Here is a 19,497-nt window from a genome sequence, read left to right on the forward strand (position 1 = left end):
CATGTTCCTAAGTCCTGATGAATACACTGATGTCTTGCTATGAACAGAATTTAATTCTGGACACTAACAATGCAAAGAATTTCCAATGTAGCAGATGTGAAACAGTGTTGAATTTATTCAATTCAATTCAATCCAATTCAGTCAATCATGTCCAATTCAATTCAATTCAATTCAATTCAATTCAATTCAATTCAATTCAATACCATTTGTATAGCACCAAATCAACAAACATTTGCCTCAAGGTGACCCAACAGTCAAAACTACCCCCTATGAGCAAGCACTTGGCGACAGTGGGAAGGAAAAACTCCCTTTTGACAGAACCAGGCTAAGGGAGGGGCAGTCATCTGCGGTGACCGGTTGGGGTTGAGGAGAACTTGTTATTGAGATAGAAGGATAGAGGGAAGAAAAGGGGGTGAAAGAAGTCACAGAGATAATCAGTCAGTTGCTGTGGGACTAATGCAGTAACAGCAAAACGTTCTTAAGAGTTTCTGGAAGAAGCCCATTCCTTCTTTTTCTTCTTAGTTTTAAAGTCTTCAGAGTTCTCTGTAACACTGATAACTGGCACAACTGCATCAGACACTGGCAGACTTTCAGGGGGGTTCCTCACTGGGACTTTCATAAGGGGGTTCCTCACTGGGTTGAACCTCAGACATTGGCAGACTTTGAGAAGGGGATTCCTCACTGGGCTGAACCCCAGACAGCGGCGGACTTTCAGAAGGAAGTTCCTTACTGGGCTCAGTCAGTTGCTGTGGGACTGACACAGCAACAGCACAGAGTTCTCAGGAGTTTCTGGAAAAAAACCCTTTCTTTCTTCTTTTTCTTCTTAGGTTTAAGTTCTACAGAGTTCTCTGTGACACTGAAAACTGGCACAACTGCTTCAGACACTGGAAGACGTTCAGAAGAGGGTTCCTCACTGGGTCAAACCTCAGACATTGCCAGACTTTGAGAAAGGGGTGCCTCACTCTGCTGAACCTCAGACATCAGCAGACTTTCAGAAGGGGGATCTTCACTGGGCTGAACCTCAGACAAGGATGGAGGTTTAGCAGAAGGGGGTTCCTCACTGGGCTGAACCTCAGTTAAAGACAGACTTTCAGAATTGGGTTCTACCTGGTCCTGAACCTCAGTCAAGGATCGAGGTTTAGCAGAAGGGGGTTCCTCACTGGGCTGAACCCTAGACAAAGGTGAACTTTTAGAAGGGGGTTCCTCACTGGGATGGATCTCAGACATTGCCAGTCTTTCAGAAGGGGGTTCCTCACTTGGCTGAACCTCAGACAAGAATGGAGGTTTAGCAGGGGGTTCCTCACTGGGCTTAACCTCAGACATTGGCAGACTTTGAGAAGGGGTTTCTTCACTGGACTGAACCTCAGACAAGGATGGAGGTTTAGTAGGGGGTTCCTCACTGGACTGAACCTCAGTTAAAAGTGGACTTTCAGAATTGGTTTCTTCCTGATCCTGAATCTCAGTCAAGGATGGAGGTTTAGCAGAAGGGGGTTCCTCACTGGGCTGAACCCTAGACAAAGGTGGACTTTAGCTTTTAAAAAGTGGTTAAGAAAATTTATGGAGATGGTGGCACTGAAAAAAAGACAGGAGGCCAAAGTGGAGGTGACAGAGTTGAAGATGTTAAAATAATGCTTAATAATACAGGCTCATTTAGGTTTAGACAGCCTGTTGCAAATGTGAATCATGTCATTTTAACGTGTAATAACTAAACACAAACAAGACATGGCTTTACAATTTTTGTGTGGTCTGTTTTCAGCTTATTTCTGGGTTTTCTACTTTGCACCTGCATCTGACTTTTTTTTCCCGAATTTGGAGCTTTTATTCTAAAGGCTTTCGATTTTGTGAAATTAGTAATGAAAACATTCAGACATTTTTTTATGCTTCACAAAACCAAAAGCATTTTGAATAAATGATTTACGTTTAGTCAAACCGATAAAGATGTAAAGATATTTTCTTGATTTTTTTTTTTTTTTTTGCAGCGGGTTGTATCTCTTTTTCTTGTGTCTTCCTGTTTATAAAAATCAGACTTCCTGTAAAAATTAACTCTAAAAAAAAACCCTTTCAAAAAGTTCCCACTAATCAACAAACCACTTCTCTATAACAGCATAACAAGTCATTCACACACCTGAATTTTCCGCAGGTCGGACTCTTCGTGTTTTGTTCTGGCGCCACCTTGTGGTAATGCCTTATTTCACCTCCTTATCTGTAGTCTCTGTTATCATTGGTTCACAATGTCACCGTCGCCTACTTGACCAATGGCGCCAGCTTGGCTTCTTTTTCTCAGAGCCTGTTTTCCATGCATGCTCCTCCCCCTTTGTTACACACACACACACACACACACGCACACAAACCCCCTGTGACGCCAACCACTCCGCGGCTGGAGTGCATGACTGCATGTTTTTTTGAGGCGGTATAATCTGAAAGCAGACATATTATGGAGCGGTGGATCTGTTGATGGAGATGCGACGGTGCATGAAGAAAAGGTAATTTTCAGCTTTGCATTGTACCAATATCCACTGGGGTAGTTGTTAGTTGACTGCGGTGACTCTCCCCCCTCTATGTGTGTGTGCATATGCATGTGTGTGTGATCAGTGTATTGCTACGTTGTTATGAACTCCCATTTATTTTTCATTCTCCTCGCAAATGATGCGATCGCAGCTGGTCTCGGCGGCGGTCTGAATTATGATCGGCGGTAAACGAGCAGAGGAACACGGCGAGGGAATTCTGACTCAACATAATCCATCTGGACACCGGGGTGGGAGGAGATGAGGACCATGATGGCTTCGATGAAAGCAGCGTTATTCGTGTGTATTCACTGGGGTGAGTCCACCCGCGTCCATGCTGTACCTGTCTATGCTCTGCAGAGAAGCAGCCTGACCATCTGTCACATGGCGGTACATTTGCATGATTGCGTAGTGACCGATCGGACTATTCATTTGCAGATCATTTGCAGCAGGTGGCTTTATTTCAGTGATTTAGTTGCTCGATTGTTTTAAACATCCCCGCGCGCTTTCATACCCAGAGTTCAAAGGCAGGAAAGACAGAAGGGAGAGTCCCACTGTCAGACAAAAATTACTTTCAGGGAGTGCAGGTAGGGCGTCCAGGAAGTCCTTAGGAAAAAAAATGTTGAAAATGAGAAGGAGACGGAAATGGTGTGTGTATAATATTATTTTACAGTATTTACTCCATGGTAAAGCTCAGTAGTTGCTGGAGGTTTGTTTAGCTGGACGCTTGCATGGTTTGACTATGTTTCTGTCCTTTTTGTGGACATGCTGAAACCTGACAGCTTCACCCACTTTTGCAATAGCAGTCAGACTGAAATTTAAGATGTACTATTTCTCTATCTCCTCTCTTCCCCCCCCCTTTTCTCCCCCCCACCTCTTGTTCTTGCCCCTTCCTTGTTGCCTGTCAGACTTGGCATGAATAACTAAATAAAAAAGATAAATAAATAAAAATAAAATTGCAAACATTAACAAGAAGAGCCTATAGGAAACATATAGAGCTGTTCTTGTCAAAGTAAATATGTTTGGTACATCAGTGCATTCGGATCATCATTCCGATTGTGAAAGATGCCAGACATGACAGGCTAAAAAAAAAAAAAAAAAAAAAAAAAAAAAAAAGATGTACTATCTGAACACGAAGTAAATGATGGAAATAAACTACAAAGCCATTTGCTTTTACATTTATATATCAGAAATTCAGTCTGACCTAAGAGTTTGCACACAGAGGGAGAACAGCATATGACTCATTTTTTTAAATCTCACTGCTCACATTATTAATAATTCCATGAATCATCTCTGAGAACTGGCCAGACAGGCGTCCTTGGGAAAGAGTTGTATCAGTCAGAGGTTTGTGTTCTAACATGCATTTCTATGTGGGGGTCTTGATTAGAAAATCAGGGGCCCCCTTGTTGCGCAGACAGTAATCCAGATGGTATTGAGCATCGTGACAAGCTGTGGTGTCCCCCGGTCCTATCAGTCCGAGCCCAATGTTAATTAGGACTTGATCCGCTTAAGCCTCCCTCTAGTCTCACATGTCATTATCTATGGGCGTGTTGTGTTGGGATGTAGCTCTGCCTGTGAGAACGATCAAGTTGTTTTGGGGACTCGCACACGTGCCAAATGTGTCAGAACACACTTGTCTCGTATTTCTAGTTCTTCAGGTTGTCAGTGAGGTAAAGGTTGTGCTTAACTGTTGTTCAGCGTCAGTGTGTGCGTGTCTGGTGTCTCCAGATGATTGCATCACATTTGCATTTTCAGATGATGGAAATTCCTTTGGCACTACATGAAGAATGAAATCATTTAACAACTACTAAAGGTGCTTATCGATGTTGTTTCGCCATCTTAAAATGCTCTGAACCCGAGTAATTGTTCCTCAAAAAATGTTATACTTTTTCTTTGGCAGATCAGTTATCTGACGCAGTTTATAAATATTAAAAGCAGGTCTGTGGTTGGTATTCCTCTGGCAAACTATCCATAAATTGTAACAGTGTCTGATGGTTGCTGACAAACCTATGCACTCCGTGGCAGTCTGTAAAGCAGCTGCCTGTTGCTCTCTCTTGTATCTCAATTACAGTGTTATTACACTTGGAAAGGATGGGAAAATATGAATTTATTAATATGCATGGACCAAAATTAATTACATTCTACAGTATTAAATATATGCATACACTATTGATGCTATAGAAACAATCAAGCCAGCTCGCTTTACCTATCTGTGGTGTAAGTTGCGTTAGCGTGGTCTTTGTTCAGGTGTTACAGCTTCTTTACTTCTTTTAATGTTAAGAGTTGGCCCAGGACAGCTCTGTCCTATCTGATATATAAGAAGTACCCATTTTCAGTAAAGCCTGACCAATCCTGTCTCTATGTCAGGGATATATATATATATATATATATATATATATATATATATATATATTTTTTTTTTAATTGGTGGACTCATTAATGAACACTGCTGTTGCTTTGGAGGCCCCCATGTGGATCCTGGTGCTGTGTGAAACCTGCACGAATGTAATAAACTCAAAAGAAACTCGAGCTGAATTTCAGATCCTGATAACATTTTTGTTAAAACCAGTTTGACAGTAACCATTTATAGACATTTCAGGTTTTTTTAGTAGATGTGAAACTAAAGTAAAGTGAAGAAAGTGAAACTCAATATATAAGAAAGGTGTTTTGTCATTTTGTCATTGTTTTTTTTTAACGGAACGGATTTGAAGCTTCCTCTTGGCATGACATTTGTGTGGGCAGCATGACGATGTGAGACAGCAAGTGTCTCGCACCAAAAGTGTGAGAGTTGGCGGTCCTGCCTAATGCCACAAGTGAAAACCTACTTTAGATATCAAACATTTATTTGTAAGCTACCTTTCTAATCAACTAACATTTGTGTGTGTGTGTGTGTGTGTGTGTGTTAAATTCGGACTGTGTATCAGTAATGAATATTTTGTACCCAAAACAAGAGAGAATAGTCATTGTGTGAGAGGTTTCAGGGCCTGTGGCTAAAAAAAGAGTTTCAGTGTTTTTTTTGTTTTTGTTTTTGTTTTTTTTATGAGTCCATAACTATTTGAGGGAGAATTTAGGGGAAGAGGTTTTAGGGGAAGCCAGACAATGAAACTCGGTGAAATACAATGACGCTGCAACCCTGAAGCTGGCAGCTCTCACCCCTGAGGCACTCACAGTGAACATTTTTCTTCTAATCAGAAACCGAGAAATCTGCCATGTTGCCAGACTTCCGTTAAACAGTAAGATGACGTGGAAGGAGTTCATTTTAGTTTTATTCTGCCTTATTTCAGTGTGACGACGGCACCAGCCTTAGCTCATCCCATTGTCATTCACTGAATGCCTTTGACTTTCTCTGCTTTGGCACTAGAAAAAAATGTTGTTTGCAGCTCTCGACAGCATCATTATTATACAAATATAGCAATTATAATAAGCAGAAGTCTGAATTGCAGAAGTGTGAAAGCCAATTACCTACTGTTATTTGGAGAAGATAGAAAGTTAATTTTTGCAGGACATCATATTCCTGTCGCTGTATTTGGGAATAAGATGCTGTTTTTGAGATGCTCAAATGTATATTTGCAGTTGGTAGATTGGCAAATAATGGAGCTACAATGGTTTCCTGCACCATGACCTGTTTAAAATACTATATAAAATACTATATTCATTCCATTGTTTTTTTTTTAAATTTTTTTTTGTGGTTAGTTGTAGGGCTGCATAAAACGATTATTTTAGTAATCGAGTATTCTATCGATTATTCCATCGATTAATCGAGTAATCGGATAAGAAATACTTTTTTTTTTATTAACAGTTTATCTGCATATTTTAACTTCCGTACTGCAGTTTTTCGCCGTCTGAACAAACAGCGGTGAATGGAGCAGCTACAAAGTTCTCTTTTCTTCACCTTAACACTTGCTGATCAGGTGCTTGATGAAGGACCTCCAGCTGTTTCCCAGTAAAGATTTTAATGGTGGTTACTAAAAGAAAAAGCTGCTGTTTTGGACGCTGGAAAAACGTTTTCTTTTGCACTACTTGAGCTCGCCGTCTCTTTGCGCTTGCGCAGTTAAAACCGCTGCCTGCTATGAGTGTTTTGAAAAACTAGTGGCTGTGGGAGCCATGGCGCATGTGTGAGTAATGTTGTAATGCTTTGTATTCACAAGCATTCTCAAAAATACGTTTCTACTGCAGGTCTATATTTAGTCACTAATAAGGGATTAAAAAAAAAAATTTTTGAAGGAGCCCCTCGGTCCTGGGGGGGCGGGCCTTCCGGTACCGAACCATCGCTAGTGCTAATGGCCCGCGCTCTAGCAAACCAGTTGTGCTAGCTACAGCTGAAGTAAAGACAAAAATAACAGCTGAAATTGTCAGCGAGCACAACACACACAGACACACAGAGAGCAGTGGAGGCGTGGAAATGCATGTCAGCGATAGTTGCCACCCGTCCGGTAAAGTACGGAACCCCGCATGTTACGGAGCCGTATTCCGCGGAGTCCCGTAACATACGGGGTTCTGTATTTTACGAGACAGGTGGCAACTCTAGTGATGATCCACTCTGTGTTAAAGGAAATCCATCGCAGCGACGGAGAGCTTTTTAGAATCTGTGCGTGTGCGCGTGATTCACACTCCAGTCCAGTAGGTGGTGGTAATGCAGTTCTATGTTGGTTTGCCAGCCACCAATAAACCCACAAAAAGACGACGGAGCACTAATGCTAGTGAGGAGCGCCGCTTACACCGAGACAGCTGAGCGCTGCAGAGTTTAAACGAAGCATCGACACAGTAAATTTGTGTCGATAATTTTTTAGAATCGATTTAATCGAGTTAATCGATGAATCGTTGCAGCCCTAGTTAGTTGTATTATTTAGTTATAGACCATAGAGTAAAATCCAGCCACTGTCAAATTTACTGTAAATGTAGAGCTCTCTGTAAGATAACAAAGCTCTATTTTTTTGTGAGTTAGTTCCTTTAAAATACTAAACCCTAACAAAATTAATGAGGTCACTGAGATTATTGTATTTTACTTGTTAAACATGCTATGCTGTTCCCAGCTCACCAGAGCCCCAGCCCTAGTGTTTCTTCTCTGCAGCTATTTAAAGTATTGATTCCCTGTTAGCCAGCCATCGGCTCAGGATATCGATCAGTGAGTCCATGTACCAAACATGCCACGAGGAACTGACACGGTTGCTGTTTCCAGTCTTTCACACTCACCACATCTGCTGTGTTTTGTGCCGTCTTGCTGTATTTTTCTTTTCCAGTGCTCCAGCACGCTTTGTGCCGTGACGTGACTCTCCCCATCGGACCCCTCTACCGTGTCGCTGGCTTCCCCCTCTCCCTGCCCTGTGGTGTGTCAGGATATGAAGGCCCACGTACACAAGACTTTGAGTGGTTTCTATACAGGGATGATGCCGGTGGAAGGCAGATGGGGGTGGTGTCCACCAGGGACAAGGGCTTCCCTTATACCCCCTTCCAGACACGTGTGAAGAGTGGGGAGGTAAGAGTGGAGCGGGATTCAGGGGACAAGGTCCGGCTGATTATCCAAAGGCTCCGGCCTGATGACCAAGGAAAATACGAGTGCTACACTCCCAGCACAGACAGCACCTACCAAGGGAACTACAGTGCCATGGTAACTGTCAAAGGTAAGACATAAGTTGATTCCTAGTTCTACAAATACATAAAAAGTTATTATACTCAGTATACTCCTGTCATTGTCAACAAATCTCTTGAAAAGACTGTCTGGGGCTCTGTTTCCTACCAAAGCTGTGAATCTTTAAATATATTTATAATTTATAGAGAGAATATGGGAATATCCATATCAGGCCTCAGTGAGATCAGATTGTCTGAGTGTTTTGAAGATGTTGCATAGAAGTTACAGGATAGATGCACACAAAGTTATCAGGCATCAATAACACTGAAGCATAATCTAAAACTGATCAAACAAAGTGCTGTTTAAAAAAATCTGAAAGCAGGAACTCAAGAAGTATACACAGCAGAAACTGAAACGTATGTGATGCAGCACACGAAAAGGCGGCCAGACCGAGAATCTCAGATACGCACAAAAACAGCCAAGCAATGATGCAATCAAGAGCAACTGAACTTTCCAATATTTCCAGTGTTTATCTCAACTTCACTGTCTGAAAACATCCCTCAAATCTGTGTCTGAAAAATGTAGTTTATCACTTCTCGGCCATGATGGCAAAACCTCTGCTCAGCACATCCACACACTACTGGGGGTGCGACTTGGCCAGACAGCTAGAGAAATTTGCCCCCTTAGCGGTGCTGGCAACTTTTACGTTTTTAGCCCGTGGCATTGAGACTGTGTGGCTTGTGGAGTTTTTAATCAGAAGTTTAATCATTTGTAAATGTGCTATAGGTGAGTATTTATCTATTTGCAAAGTTACTAAAGCACAATAATTAAAAGGACAGACACAGTCAGACATCTTCCAGCTAAAAAATACCTGGAAAATAAACAAAGATGGATAAATGAAACCTTTTTTTGCGTGTTAATCTTTCCGAACTTCTAAGTTTGGAAATTTTAGGAAACAAGCCTGGTTTTCACATGCTGCATCACATATGAATAAAGTGGTATAACCCTACCAGCTCGTCATCATTTAGTGAAGCTCGTTTTAAGAAAGTTGGGGCTTGAAATTGAGCTGAATTACTTCCTTCTTTGGTACAGCGGGAAATGTAAAGCACAGATTAATGAAAAAAAGCTTCTGGCAGACACTGGCTCTAAACTGCTCCTCAGACTTATAACCTTGTTTACCAAAGTTTTCATTAGATAGATTAAAAATGTGAGTCTATTGTTAAGACAAAGTGTTCCTGCTTTGTAGAAAATGTTTCTATTCCTAAATTAAGTTTTCTAAAAGAGACTTGTTTTGGTGTTTGAAGCAACTCCATATCAGTGAGTACTGTCAGAAATGTTGAAATGATGCACAGCCCCTTGTTGCAACTAGATAATAATCAAAATGTAGCTGTGACGTATTCAGTAGTGGAGAGCAAACTGTGTGAGAAGCTTGTATGAGCAGCTCTGTGCTACTCCAATGGAGAGGATATCACGTTTTAGGGAGTAACTGCAGCTTAGTGCGTGGCAGCATTTTTCATTTTAAATAATTATTTATACTCACCATCTGGAGTTTGTATTTGCCTTTTTCTTTTCTGTTGCTATTTCTCTCTAATGAATTTATGCCACTTACACTGTGATTTATCTCCTTAAGCTGTGCAAAATATTTTACACCATCCAATTCTGTTTCTATGAATATCCTTTGTGTACTTACATTTGTTGAATTCTGAATGTTAGTTTTGCAGCAGAGTATCATTGTAATAGCTCATTAATCCCTTCTTCCTTTGGTGGAAAAAGCCGAGGAGGATAAAGGGTTTGGAGTAATTCTCAGCAGAGCTATTTCCTTATTTACTTTATTGCTCCAAACATAGATGCAACAGTACGCAGGCAATGGAAATTAAATTTGACATATTTTCTCCTCCCATCTGTCTCCTGTAGTGCTCCTGTAATATAATTGTCTGTCTGTGCATCTTTGTACACCCGCAGTGATCCCCGACACTCTCCAGGTCAGCTATTCCCGCTCGCTCACCGGTCAACCTGTGCCAGAGGGGGCTTCATTAACCCTAACATGCTCAGCCAGCATCCAATCAGAGCAGCTCACCCATCTGTCCATCACATTTGGGAAGCGTGGCGGTGGAGAGGGATCGCTGAGTGGAGCTGGAGGAGAGGTCAGCACTGTTAGAGAGATTATCTCCATTGACAGGCTTCTCGGGGTCGTTCCTGGACGTTTCTACAAGAGCCGCTACGATGACGGAGAGATCACTCTGGAGAAGAAGAATGGCGAGGGCGGGCAGGGTGTGTATGTGATGAAGATGACAGCAGTGCAGCCAGATGACACCGGCTCGTATTTCTGCGAGGCCTCGCAGTGGATTCTGGACCTTGATCGATCGTGGCAGAAGATTGCACAGCGGACGCTGGATATTGGCAATTTGACTGTTCAGCAACTAGGTCAGTGTAACTCAGAAACTGTGCCAGCAGTTGTGCTGCCATTTGCCAAAGCTATGATAGCATGTGGCAAGTTCCAAGGTCACAACGAACATATTGAACTACAGCTTACTGTTCAAGCAACATAAACTGAAAAGCTGATAACACTGGTAATAAAACCTGACAGCGGGTAATTTCTTAAATCATGAAATTAATAGCAGAACAAATATAAGACAATAAAAGACAAACAGAAGAAGTCGTGTTCGTGCTGGTAAGTTTTAGCCTCTTGATTGTGTTTTTGTCGTTGCCACGGAAGCGGTGTTAGTCAGCCTGGGCTTGCAGAGCCTTTGAGTACACTGGACTTTATCCAGCTCTCAGGGTCTGGATGTTTGTGCACTGGATGTATGTGTGAGTTATTCACTGGATGTCTCGTTTGCTGGGTGATTAGTTCGCTGACTAGCTGGATAAGCAGCTGAATAAATAACTGGATGCACATTTGTATGCAACTTGTACTGCATGCAACAGTGAAACTTAGAGCTGCTACAAGTTTTGCACAATTATCCCATTATTTTCTGGACAGTGAAGAATTCCCATCAGAATATCTTAGAATCTGAGGTTACACCATCAAATATAAGTTTTGCTTTGATTAAAAAAAAATAATAATAATTTAATTGTCTTTTTGCAAAATCAAGAAACTAACCACTTCTTACATTTGACAATTTCTTTTTCACTTTTCTTTTTTCTTTTTTTGCATTTTTGCTTGAAAAATGACCCCAGTCACCAGTTTACTTCAGGCTAAAATCTCATCTGTCATCTGTCTTCAAGTGGATATAAAAGGTTAATAGAAGGCTGTCTGGGCAGCTGAATAACTGCCCGTCTCTTTGCTGTTTGGCTCAATTTAAATTCTGAAGCACTTGTGTAGATTAAAAGGCTTAAGTAATCTATTTTTCTCAACTTGGCTTTTCTGTTAGACTGAAGTGTAGGTTCCTTTAAAAAGAGCACAGGTGTGTCTGTCAATCCTCCCTCAAGCACGTCTTTGGAATGATAAATTAACTGAGTGTATAATCCATGTTTTATATGTTTGCTAATAGAAAAATTCAGATAATATTTTGGCACCTCTAAAAAAAAAAAAAGCTAATTTGGGTCACATTTTGTCTTGTCAGAAAAAAAAAAATTGCTGGAGTGAAAGCATTAGAGCTCATCAGTGCATGCATTGTTTTCTTGTACAGACACTCACTGACAAGCGCTATTTAGTTTAGCATTTTCTGGCTCCTATTGTTTAACTAATACAATAGTCTGACATCTCCTTTTGTTCATATAAATAACATGTCTATAATCAAGAAGCATCTTTGTTTAGAGAAGTGTTGTGGTTAGAAGAGGCTTTGCACACACCGTGGATTATATTATAGCTACACCAACAACATTTTACACTTATTTAAGCTGCATATACTCACTTTTTCCACTTTTCTGTGTTTTTGCACTATGCTGTTTCATTTCAAGGCTCCTGGTTGTTGAGTGCAGTAGATTATTTAAAACTTTACAATAAATACTGTATGATAGCTGTTTGTCAGAACAAGACGATATTTGTATGTACATGTTAAGGTTGGACAATCTGTAAAAATTTACTAAATCATCACTGTCGCTGCAGCAACAGGCAATTGGTGATATATTCATGGAGGTTTATGTGCTGGACCCACCCACCCACCAACCCAACCCAGCACGCAGTCATTTGCTCACTGCAAAAAGAAAACAAAACAAAAAAACCTCAAACCAAAATAACATAATTTTAATCATTTTATCCAATTTACACATCACGATTTTGACATTCTGGTTGGTTCACTAGTACATCGCACATTAAATATGTGATGTTCTAGTGAAGTCGCTTTTCAGCAGAAATGATACCTGCAGTAAATCTCTACCTGTGAAGATTTTTACAGAGTAAGTGCTGTTTGCAACCCTCCACCAGGTAGATTTTCTACTACTTCAACTTTTTTTTTACTCACTCCCTCTGTCGCTTCCTCTCTCCAGCGGAGTCTCTGCGTGTAACATCCTCGCCCAAAGGGGAGGTTACTCTGCAGATCGGTTCCCCTCTCATTCTCACCTGTGAGATTTTGGGGCTGCCGTCTGAAGTAAACTCAGGCCTGCTTGTTCAGTGGATGAAAAGGGGATCCATAAGCAGCGATTCAGTTGGGACCGGAGGAGTCGAGGTAATGTTATTATTACTCAGCTGACTTATTCAGACTTAGTAACTTTATCTCTTAACCCCAACATAGTGGGTCAAAATGCCACTGTATTACTTATGGGTTTTCTCTCAGTTATTGAAAGATAAATGTGAAATATTTTCAGGTGTGTTGTGTTAAATCTTCAGTTCTCAGTCTAAACCCTCCTGACACACTGTGTTATCTGTTAAGGTGGAGGTGGCCCAGATGAGCCCGAATGGTATTGTGAGCTGGGGGGATGACCTCAGTAGAGCTAGTGGTGGGTCTATGGAGAAAATAGCAGAGGGAAAGTACTCTCTGAAGCTCTTCTCAGCTCAGCCTGCCGACTCAGGGGTGTATCGGTGTGTGGTGAGCGTGTTCGCTGGAAGAAGAAACCCTGGACAGTCTGTGCCTGCAACACTCACCCAGAGGTCAGAGGGAGTCACCGTCAACTTAAAGACAAAAGGTGAGACACTTTATTGACACACGGGCTTACGTTGTATTATCTGACTTAGGCTGAGATTACCTGAATGCTCCAGTTTAACCATATTCACATATGAACTCTGGACAGTGTTGGGAGAACGGGCGCACAGCATGAGATAATCTGCTTGAGATGTCTATCAGGAGTGGAAATACTTGCTTTGGTTTAAGTGTGGGAGCTGCCTGGGTATAGCACACAGGAGGCAGGGCACATGTTGCACCTCTTGCTCGCTGTGAATTCACTGGACAATTACTCACTCTAAAGGCTGTTTAATGTCCAGTCGATCACATCCATTATTTTTAAGCACACTCGCAGCGGGGTTTGCACTGTTTCTCCATCTAACCACTTTGGACCAGACTGAAGCATGATAGAAGAGTACAGGCATTCAGGATTAATTCCACATTCCTTTTCCTTTAGTGTCACCAGCTCTTCAAATTTTGTGAAATTTCTAATTTCATAAACTTCTTGTGTGCCACAGTGAAATGACATGAGGTTTGATACACACATTCATGTCCCTGGCTGTAGAGTTTTAGTCTGGTTCTTTCCATTGTTTATCATACTGACTGACAGGAACTGCAGTATTGTTTTGATCTGAGAAATGATTTAAATTTCCAGATTTACTGAGTGTCTTGGTGGCCCAGAACTCTGGGATGCGGGCCATTTGGCTGTGCTCTGCTATTTTGAAATCTGCAACAGTACACTAACATCTCTTTCCCAGCTTCGCTGATATCACTCCAAGTGTCGAATGTATTTTTAAAATTTCTAAAATATTCATAGTTCTCCCCTGTTTTTAAGATGTTCTCCTTTGAATAGTGCTTTGATAAAGCCACTTTGGTTTTCTTCAGCTGTTTTGCATCAGAGTGGGTTGCCAAAACTTGAGTCTATGGTTTGATTTTTTTTTTTATTGATCAGAATTGCATGTTGGCTAATCTTGGCTTGACTTCTACAAGATTTTTTTTGTTTTTTAACTTTGCTTAGTTTACCTTGTATAAAATATTTTTTCCTCTTTCACAGATGTCCTGGTTACAGCTGTGACTCAGCTCCCTCGTGGTCCTTTGTTGAAAAGAGGCAGCACCATCACGCTAATCTGCAACACCACCGTGACCACCACAGGCCCTGCCCTGGCTCAGGTGCACTGGCTGCGCTGGCCAATCCCTGAAGCAGTTTTCAAGAAGGCACCCGATGTTACTCCACTAAAACCTCCTGTTCCTACACTGATAGCTTCTCTAATGTACAACGGCATTTCAAATATCTACATCAACGGCAGTGAGATTAGCATCGACCGGCTGTCAGCTAATAGCTACAGACTCAGGGTTCACATGGCAACGGTGGATGATCAAGGCATGTATGCCTGTCATGCTGAAGTGTGGGGACAGGACCCGCATGGAGGCTGGTACAAGACAGGGGCCAAAGCAGAGTCAAATGCAGTGAATGTTTACTTGTATGCCAGAGGTAAGTGTGTCCTATTATATATATATATATTTTTTTTTAATGTTATAATCGCTCTTTTTTTTTTTTTTAAATTAATGTAATACAATAGATTTATAACCCCTGGATGATAACTAACTTTGTGTGACCTCTTAGCCTGATTTCCAATGTTAGGGTAAGTGAAGCCAGTAAGTAAGATGAACTTGCTTCCTAATACAGGCCCAAGGACTTGCTCACTTCTGGGAGCTACTTTTTACAACCACAGCATGGTGGGCACTGAGTGACTCCTGATTGAGCTTGTAAATCAAAGAAGGGGTCAAATAGGGGGTCAACCTTTGGTCCCAAGTTGGAGGATGGCCAGTGGAAAATTTAGGCATTTACTCTCAAATTTAAAGGGTATCTTCACATTTTGTGTAGATTGATTTCACCCTTGATACGTTCCCTGCCTTCCCTTGCAAAATTGCAGAGCTCGCTTCTCTGTATTCACATCTTAAATCTGTACACACACCTAACCTTGTTCCTGTGCCAGGTAGTTAAACCTCTGAATATTGGACAGGAGCAGTTAATTTCTGTGGGACTAATTGTGATCCGTCAAACTTTGTTTACCAGGCCATCTCTTCAGGTTTTTAGGGACAGTATTTTAAAGGAAAAATATGCCGCACATCTAGAGTAAAGCAAGTATGGGCTTGAATAGAGGTCTTGTTGTGCTGGTGGAGGAATCCCAGTTGGTGGAGATTACACATTAATCTTTCTGCATCTTTATCCACTGACACTGTACATCTGCAGGTGGCTTAGTGGGGCAAGAAAAAATCTTCACTGTATCTTGGGTGTATTTGTGTTGTTTGGAAATCAGCAGTCTTTATATCGGAAATGTACAAAAGCAGTGATATTTTTAGGTAAAGTTAGTTGATGACCTTATTTTCTGTTTGCTAGAGCTTAATGCAGCTGTTAACTGAATCACCAGAGCAGAGTTTCTGTGGCACAGGCCATTAACTTGGCATTATCAATGTGTATTATCTGGATTTGTATTAAACACTTCATCCCTCATTTTTTCTCTCTTTTCTTTGATTTTCAATTATTCGATTAATCAAAGCAGGGGAGTAATTTTCTCATATTATACATGTCTACTAAAAAAATCAACACGTCTTTGTGTTTTTTTTTTAAATTTAAATAAAACTCTTTTTTCATAGCTCTCCAATATTATTACGAATCAGATTATGCATTATCTCTCATTTCCTGCTCTCCTCAGCTGCTGACCTCCTCCTCATCCCTTTGGTGGTTGGCGTCTCTTCAGCCTTGTTTGTCGGCATTGTCATCATCGCAACAGTAACTTGCTGCTTCATGAAGCGCCTGGCGAGGCAGCGTGCTCAAAAGTAGGCGTCCGCAGCCGTCTGAAATCTGATTGTTCACGAAGTGGCGACGCAGGGAAAAAAGCAAATGGACCATAAAATAACTCCAAGAAGAAACTAAGTAGAAAATAACTTTTGTCACCTTTTTTGGTTGTTTTTCTGTGTTCTGACCTACATGTTTAACGATTAATGCCAAAATATTCAGTTTTGTACTTTCTTGTATTTTTATATCTGAAGCATATTTTCTTGATAGGCATAGCGTGCTAGTCTTTTGCCGCCCCTCTCCATTCTTCTAGCGGGCCTGAATCGCAGTCTCACTGCAGTCTCACGTGTGAGGAAGCTAACTGTGAAAGTGTTATTTCTTTATAGCCAACTTACCCCCACATATTGTTACAGCAGGATTGTACCACATGCTACTTAACGCATCAGATGTTTTCTGTGATGCTGGATATTTTGGTTACCCTACACTGACTCACGTTGCAAGTTCCCCATGAGCAAAGAGCATTCTGTGTTTCCACAAATTGTTTTTGATACTGTTCCAGTTGTTCCTTCCTCGGAGTGAGTGTTCTTCTTTTTATACAGAAACCAACAATGTCTAAATGTAAATGCATGGTTAAAGGCACTGCCACAGACGGTCACATGATTGCTGATGGGAGCAATTTAGCCTGCAGGAGCTTAATACAAGCGGGGACGTTCCAGCAGCACTCTGCATGTAAACAAAGTCTCTGTCTGTTACTTAATAAGGAAGCTGCTGGCTGGGGACTTTCGTGTGCTTTCCAGTCGAGTACTTCATACTTGGGGTTTTCTTTTCAGGCTAATAGATTTTTATAGATTTGACAGAAAATGTAAGATATACCCATTGTGCACTGGGCTGAAATGTGTAAATACTCTGAGGTTTAGCTGTTTTATTTTCTTAATGCATTAAGATTGTGTCGTTGCACCATGTTTCTTTGGCAAGCACCTGTGTTTTAAGATTCTCTGCAGCAGTCTGCTCTGCTCTTTTAAAGCACTTGGAGAAAAATAGGGCTGGCACCAAAGCTCCTTGGTATTGTTTTTTTTTTTTTTTTTAACTTGATTTTCTTTCAGCTGAAAAGTAATTTCTTTGCCATTTTTCTTTCTTTTTGTGGGATTAATGGCTTCTAAGCTCCTGTTAAGTGACTGAGATAAAAAAAAAAAACTGAAAAAGAATTCCCTGATTGTTACACTGAGTAACAGGAAAACTGTTGTGTTGTTTCACGCCATTTAGGAGTCTTATCCCCGAGGTGATAGGAGTGCAGTGCAGTCATATGACTAGACAATGTAGTAAAATCTTGCTATAGTTGTCATTGTAGTTATCATGTGGTTCAGCTCATACATGTCTGCCACTAAGACTTACTGAGTGTAGCTGCCGCTGCTAACCCACAGAAATGTGTTGGACAGATTTACTGTGTCTGTGCGCTTAAAATGAGTGAAATCTATCCTCCTCTTCCTGTTGAAAGTAACACTTAAAAAAATAGTTTGGTCACGCAAGCGCGCCTGCATTGTGTGATCATGTAAGGATAGCTGCATGTTCACTGAAAAGAGGAGGAAAGCAACATTTGTTATACTTGTGGCGCTCTCATTAAAATGATTTTAGATCAGTTTTCTCACTTTTCTAAATTTGATTGCCCTGCATGATTTTTCAGTTTATCTTAACTTTCTGTCATTGTTGGAATCTCTGGATCTCCCTAACCCCTTATTATAAATGTTGATCACAAACATTTGGGAATAAAATCACAGCTCTGCTTCCTTCCTGAACCACTTTGTTCCAGATCAACTGCTCAAAGCTGATTTGTTCCCCCCACATACCCACCCACCACACGACTACACTCATGCGCACACACACACAGACCCACGTGCACACCCTAGCAGCAGCAGGATAGTGTTGGCTGGCTGGTATTTCAAATGGAAGAAAGTGAGTATCTGCGTGTTCATCTCTAATCCCGGTTTATGGCAGCAGTGTGTCCTGCTGCCCTTCCCCCACCCTGTGTTTGACAGTCAGTCACATTCGATTCATTTCTATCTGTGTTCCCCAAGAATTGCAGCCAGCTGTAAGCAGTGTTGCGCATCGTGTGCAGAATATCAAAACTTCTGTTTAAGTTGTGTTTTTGTTGGCAGTTGTATTAAACCCTTTCATTAAGGTGTTATGTTTTGTTTGGATTGTTCACTCATGCTTTAATACCACTGTTCCTGAATGCATTTTGCTGCCAATTAAATATATGAAGGCAGTTTTTTTTTTCTTCTCACTTTGCTTCTTATGGTGCTTTGGCAGATCTGCCAGTTGGTAAAACCAATAAATCACTCTGGGTCACCTTGCCTATTGTATTCCTGTATTTTTTCTCCTGCTTAACAAACATCTGTTTTCAGCAGACAACCTGGAAACAGTCACATGAACCATCTGAGTTATTGGAGGACATTCTGCAGGGAGGAAAATAATCACATTGGTCTAACAAAGTGTTCATGAGCTAGTTGAGCATATTTTCCATCGACATTGTGAAAAGCATTAGATTTCTCTCGTTGGTGCAGTTTTTGCATTGCCACGCAAGGAAAGGATTACTGTAAGCCTTATGCAGTGCAGACTGTTAAAATTTGTTGCAGGATTTGCATATTTTCAATGATGAGTATTTAATGAGGATCTTATATAATTTGCACCATGTGAAAAATTAATGATTTAATGACAGAAAAAGGAAAACATATCATGAAGTAGAGTAGCATGAGTGGAAGGAGGTGTCTTCCTCATCCCTCATTTGGTGTTGGCTCAGTGGTGTTTTGCTGTATCTGTTAGCTTGGCCTCCTGTAACACTGAGAAATCTTGGAGTCATTTTTGATGAGGATATGTCCTTCAATGCACATATTAAGCAAACATGTAGGACTGCTTTTTTGCATTTACACAGTATTTCTAAAATTAGAAACATCCTGCCTCAGAGTGATGCTGAAAATCTAATTCATGCATTTATTACTTCTAGGCTGGACTATTGTATCAGGCTGTCCTAAAAGCTCCCTGAAAGGCCTTCTGCTGATCCAAAATGCTGCAGCTAGAGTACTGACAGGGACTAGAAAGAGAGCATATTTCTCCCATATTGGCTTCTCTTCATTGGCTCCCTGTTAAACCCAGAATTGAATTTAAAATTCTTCTCACATACAAGGTATTGAATAATCAGGTCCCATCTTACCCAAGACCTCATAGTACTGTATCACCCCAATAGGGCACTTCGCTCTCAGACTGCTGGCTCGTTCCTAGGATACTTACGAGTAGAATGGGAGGCAGAGCCTTCAGCTTTCAGGCCCCTCTTCTGTGGAACCAGCTCCTAATTTTTATTTGGGAGACAGACACCCTCTCTATTTTTAGGAATAGTCTTAAAACTTACTTTTTTGATTGAGCTTATACTTGGGCCTGGATCAGGTGACCCTGAACCATCCCTTAGTTATGCTGCTTAGTGAGAAAAGGGAAACTGTAACTGAAGCTGAAATAACATTTTTAAACATATAACCTATCAAGGGTTAAAAATAGGGTAGCATAGTCGTGTGGTGGTTAGCACTGTCCTGGGTT

The 19,497-nt window shown here is 41.1% G+C and overlaps 1 protein-coding gene across 1 annotated transcript; it reads left to right on the top strand.

Moving 5' to 3' along the window:
* The first annotated feature begins 2,340 nt into the window (after positions 1 to 2,340).
* Positions 2,341 to 18,272, top strand: igsf8 (immunoglobulin superfamily, member 8). Its single transcript, XM_030729489.1, has 8 exons — positions 2,341 to 2,483; positions 2,659 to 2,820; positions 7,745 to 8,125; positions 10,036 to 10,497; positions 12,502 to 12,680; positions 12,885 to 13,137; positions 14,167 to 14,604; positions 15,830 to 18,272. The coding sequence occupies exons 2-8, from the start codon at positions 2,766 to 2,768 to the stop codon at positions 15,955 to 15,957; spliced, it is 1,896 nt and encodes a 631-aa protein (XP_030585349.1). The 5' UTR covers positions 2,341 to 2,483; positions 2,659 to 2,765; the 3' UTR covers positions 15,958 to 18,272.
* The last annotated feature ends 1,225 nt before the right edge of the window (positions 18,273 to 19,497 follow it).

Source organism: Archocentrus centrarchus, chromosome 5 (genome assembly GCF_007364275.1).
Source record: "Archocentrus centrarchus isolate MPI-CPG fArcCen1 chromosome 5, fArcCen1, whole genome shotgun sequence".
NCBI classification, from domain to species: domain Eukaryota; kingdom Metazoa; phylum Chordata; class Actinopteri; order Cichliformes; family Cichlidae; genus Archocentrus; species Archocentrus centrarchus.